Here is a 4,872-nt window from a genome sequence, read left to right as displayed (position 1 = left end):
ATGAGTGTGTGGGCAGAGCTGGGGGTGAATGAGTGTGTGGGCAGACTGGGGTGAATGAGTGTGCTGGGCAGCACTGGGGTGAATGAGTGTGTGGGCAGACTTGGGACGTGAATGAGTGGTGGGCAGACTGGGTGAATGAAGTGTGTGGGCAGACTGGGGTGAATGAAGTGTGTGGGCAGACCTGGGGTGAATGAGTGTGTGGGCAGCCTGGGTGAATGAGTGTGTGGGCAGACTGGGGTGAATGAGTGTGTGGGCAGACTGGGGTGAATGAGTGTGTGGGCAGACTGGGGTGAATGAGTGTGTGGCAGACTGGGTGAATGAGTGTGTGGGCAGAGCTGGGTGTATATGAGTGTGGTGGGCAGACTGGGGTGAATGAGTGTGTGGGCGACTGGGGTGAATGAGTGTGTGGGCAGACTGGGGTGAATGAGTGTGTGGGCAGACTGGGGTGAATGAGTGGTTGGGGGGTGGGGGGCCCAAGACTGGGGTGAATGAGCTGTGTGGGCGGACTGGGGTGAAATTGAAGTGTGTGGGCAGACTGGGGTGAATGAGTGTGTGGGGCAGACTGGGTGAAATGAGTGTGTGGGCAAGACTGGGGTGAATGAGTGTGTGGGCAGTACTGGGTGAATGAAGTGTGTGGGCGGACTGGGGTGAAATGAGTGCTGTGGCAGACTGGGAGTGAATGAGTGTGTGGGTCAGACTGGGTAAAATGAGTGTGTGGGGCAGACTGAGTGATGAGTGTGTGGGGCAGACTGGGTGAATGAGTGTGTGGGCAGACTGGGGTGAATGAGTTTTGTGGGCAGACTGGGGTAGATGTGTGGGCAGACTGGGTGAATGCCACCATAGCAGTCACATCTCTCTCACTGACTGCTAGCAGGCCCCTGTACGAGCCATCGCTGCGCTGGCTGCTGCTGCTGCTGCGCTAGCTACTACTACTACTTGCTGCTGCTACTGCTGCTACTGGCTACGCTGCTACTGCTGCTGCTGCTGCTACTGCTGGCTACTCTACTAAGCTCTAGCCGCTGCTACTGCTGCTTACTGCTGCTACTTCTGCTGCTGCTGCTGCTGCTGCTGGCTACTACTACTACTGGCTTACGCGCTGCTACTGCGCTGCTGCTGCTCTGCTGCTACTAGCTACTACTGCTAACGCTTGGCTGACGCTGCTGGCTTGCTGGCTACTGCTGGCTGCTACTACTGTTGCTGCTGCTACTACTACTACTCGCTACGCTGCTACTGCTGCTGGCTGCTGCTACTGGCTGCTACTAACTACTACTGGCTACGCTGGCTACTGCTGCTTGCTGCTGCTACTGCTGCTTGCTACTACTGTTGCTGTGCTGCTGGCTGCTGCTGCTGCTGCTGCTACTGCTGCTGCTGCTACTACTGTTGCTGCTGGCGCGCTAGCTGCTGCTGCTGCTGCTGCTACTGCTGCTGGCTGGCTGCTGGGCTGCTGCTGGCTGCTACTACTGTTGACCTGCTGGCTACTCGCTGCTGCTGCTGCTGCTGCTTGTTGCTGGCCTGCTACTGCTGCTGCTGCTGCTATGCTACGCTCTGCTGCTACTGCTGCTTACTACTACTACTGCTACCGCTGCTACTACTCTGCTGGCTGCTGCTAACTACTACTACTTGCTACTGCTGCTACTGCTGCTACTACTACTACCTGCTACCGCTGCTACTGCTGTGCTGGCTACTGCTGCTGCTGCTGGCTTGCTGCTGCTGCTGCTAAACTACTGTTTGCTGGCTGCTACTGCTGCTCTGGCTGCGCTGCTGTTGGCTGCTGGCTACTGCTGGCTGCTGCGCTACTGCTACCGCTGGCTGCTACTGGCTGCTACTACTACTAACTCTAACCGGCTGCTAGCTGCTGCTGCTGCTACTACTACTACTGCTAACGCTGCTAACTGCTTGCTTGTTGCTCGCTGGCTGCTGCTGCGGCACTACTTGCTACTGCTGCTGCTGCTGCTGGCTGGCTTGCTGCGCTGGCGCTGCTGATGCGGCATGTTTCGTCCTAACGTTACGTACCCCCAACAACCCACCCATCCAGCCCAGCCGACCTCTATAGCTCTCGCAATCGGACACGAGTCACGAATTCCCGTAATTTCACGTCGATGCCGCGCGAACTCGCTCGGGCGCCGATGGCCAATTTTGGATTCGCCTCGTTTCCTCTCACGCGCTCGGAGTGTGGGCGCGTGCGTGCAGACGATCTACGGCTGTCCGCACGCACCGCACGGAACGACCGGAAAGCCCAGCGAAAAATATATAGAACGCTACAAACGGTAATTGGAAGAAATGTGCGCGTCAAGCGTATACGACCTTGCGTTTTCTTAATATCGGGAATGCGTTCCTGGAGTAAAGAAGGGCGGGGTAAAAGGAGACATGAGGGATGGATTACTGGCATAAAAATACGCACAGTACACGCACGGCATACTACGCGCTTCACTAAAGCCCCGGCGCACACGTGCGATTTCATTGGCCAGTGTGGCGATTTTAATCGCCAGTGTGCGGGACCGGGCGAACAATGCAATGTCACTCGTAAATGTCAAAAAGACACGGGCGGTTCCTGCCACAGTTTCAACAAGCTGCACCTCGCTGTTTTTTTTCCACACTATAGGGCGCTGCCATGGTTTGATCACTGCTTCAAATCATGGCATTTTGATTGCGTTAATCCAAAAACTGTTGGCCTGAATCGCATCGGCCAGTTGTTCCATCCACACGTGGCGATTTGTTCAGCGACTCGCACACAAATATCAAAGCATGTTTGATATTGCCAGGCGAACGACATTTCTGCGGCGTCAAATGGCAATCGCCATGCAGGCGCACGCGTGGCGATCTTTCGGCGTTCTGTCGCCGGACAACCAAATCGCCAGTACTAGCCGATAAAAATCGGCCACGTGTGGCGCCCGGCTTAAAGAGAATGTCGTAGCGTGTAGAAATCTTCCCGCGTGTGGAATGTGACGTCATCTTGCCCGAACGCATGCGCGTAGCAGTGTGGCATGCGGCGGCGATGGAATGTTGGGAAAATAACTTCTTAATCGCGGAAACCAGAAGCGGACCACCTAGTGTATAAATGCTGCCTCTTAGAAGGACATACTTCTCTGTAGATCAGATAGATGGATGGATGGATGGATAGACGGATGGATGGATGGATGGGTAGATGGATGGATAGATGGATGGATGGATGAATGAATGAATGGATGGATGAATGGATGGATGGATGATGGATGGATTTGGATGGATGGTATGGATGAATGAATGGATGGATGGATGATGGATGATGATGGATGGATGGATGGATGGATGGCTGGATGGATGGATGGATGGATAGACGGACGGAACGGATGATGGATGGATGGATGGATGGTATGGATGGATGATGGATGGATGGGTGGTATGGATGGATGGAGAATGGTGGAGTGGATGGATGGATGGATGGATGGATGGATTGATGATGGATGGATGGATGGATGGAATGAATGATGAGGATGGATGGAATGGATGGATGGATGGATGGATAGGATGGATGGAATGGATGGATGGATGGATGATGGATGATGGATGGATGGGTGGATGGATGGATGGATGATGTGATGGATGAATGGATGATAGATGGGTGGATGGATGGATGGATTGGATGGATGGATGGATGGAGAGGCGAGTAGCGAGAAAAGTATGGATAACAAAACAATGTTGTTATGCACGTGCTTATAAGCACACACACACGAACTAGACGCGACGGCGCGGCGCTCGCGCGCACACGCACACACACACACACACACACACACATACACGCACACACACACGCACACACACACACAGCCATGTGTTTTGGTTTACCTTGACTACGTCGTTGACATGTCGCGTGTCTCTGTCATCGTCCCGTTGTACAGTGAGAATGGCTGGCTTCTGGAACTTGCGTGGTTGCTTGGTAACCGCCTCCGCTCCCTCCTCAGCCTCTCCTTCTGGCGTCGCCTCGGTTTCAGCAGCCGCCTTCTTCTCAAGTTTGGCTTCCTTAGCTGCCTTCTTAGCTTCCTCCTTAGCTTTCTTTTCCTCCTCTTTTCGTTTTTTCTCCTCTTCCTTTTTAAGGGCTTCCTTCTTCTTCTCTTCCTCCTTCTTCTGCTTCTTCTCTTCCTCCTTGGCTTTTTTCTCCGCCGCTTTTTTGGCTTTCTCTTCCTCCTTGAGCTGTTGCTTGGTCTTATCCTTCGGTTCCTCCTTTTTCGATTCGTCAGATTCGTTCTCGTTTTCTTTCTTCTCCTCGCCTTCCTTCTCGCCCTCTGCAGGTGTCGACGGCTTCTCCTGCAGCTCGACCTCCTCCTCTCCCTGGGAGTTCAACGTCTTCTCTCGTAGGTCCGGAGTCTCATCTTTGGTTTCCTCCGCGTCCGCCGCCAGGAGGCCTACCTGACTGTCGTTCAACTCTTCCGTCGTCTGCTTTTGTTCGTCCGCCATCTTTGCTTTAATCGTAAAAAAACAACACGACTTAAATTAACACAACTTACTTTTTATTTATAAAAACTTAAAATAACGCAACAATGGCGGAAGGTCATTATTTAATTATAGAATCAGTATGAGTATTAGGATGTGATACAGTTCAAGCCATATAAACACGTCTCCTTTTCTTTTATGCAAAAAACACATTAATATTTGCTAGACGCGTGGCCGCATAATAAAAGCACGTTTAATATACGCGCGTTATCAGTAAGTGTTTTTCTACAAAAAACAACAGCAGGTTTTTTATGTTTTTTTTACGGCATTGGCATTGCGTTATGCGCTATACACGCGGCTAACTATAGTAACACGTTCTGTTATACAAGGAGCTGGCGGTTAATCGTTGTTTTAACGAGAGCGGCAGCCATGTTTGTTTGCCGCGGCGCTTTTAAGTGGCTG

The 4,872-nt window shown here is 52.4% G+C and overlaps 1 protein-coding gene across 1 annotated transcript in view; it reads right to left on the bottom strand.

Annotated features, from left to right (window-relative positions):
* Positions 1 to 4,446, bottom strand: part of LOC106819327 (nucleolar protein 58-like) — a gene marked incomplete at its 3' end in the record, with an annotated part of 7,500 nt that extends 3,054 nt beyond the window's left edge. The window contains exon 1 of the mRNA XM_014823975.1: positions 3,820 to 4,446. Within this exon, the coding sequence (XP_014679461.1) occupies positions 3,820 to 4,434 (615 nt within the window). The remainder of the gene's footprint in view (positions 1 to 3,819) is intronic.
* Between the last annotated feature and the right edge of the window lie 426 nt (positions 4,447 to 4,872).

Source organism: Priapulus caudatus, unplaced genomic scaffold (assembly GCF_000485595.1).
Source record: "Priapulus caudatus unplaced genomic scaffold, Priapulus_caudatus-5.0.1 Scaffold3189, whole genome shotgun sequence".
NCBI classification, from domain to species: domain Eukaryota; kingdom Metazoa; phylum Priapulida; class Priapulimorpha; order Priapulimorphida; family Priapulidae; genus Priapulus; species Priapulus caudatus.
This window is presented reverse-complemented; position numbering and strand designations above follow the sequence as displayed.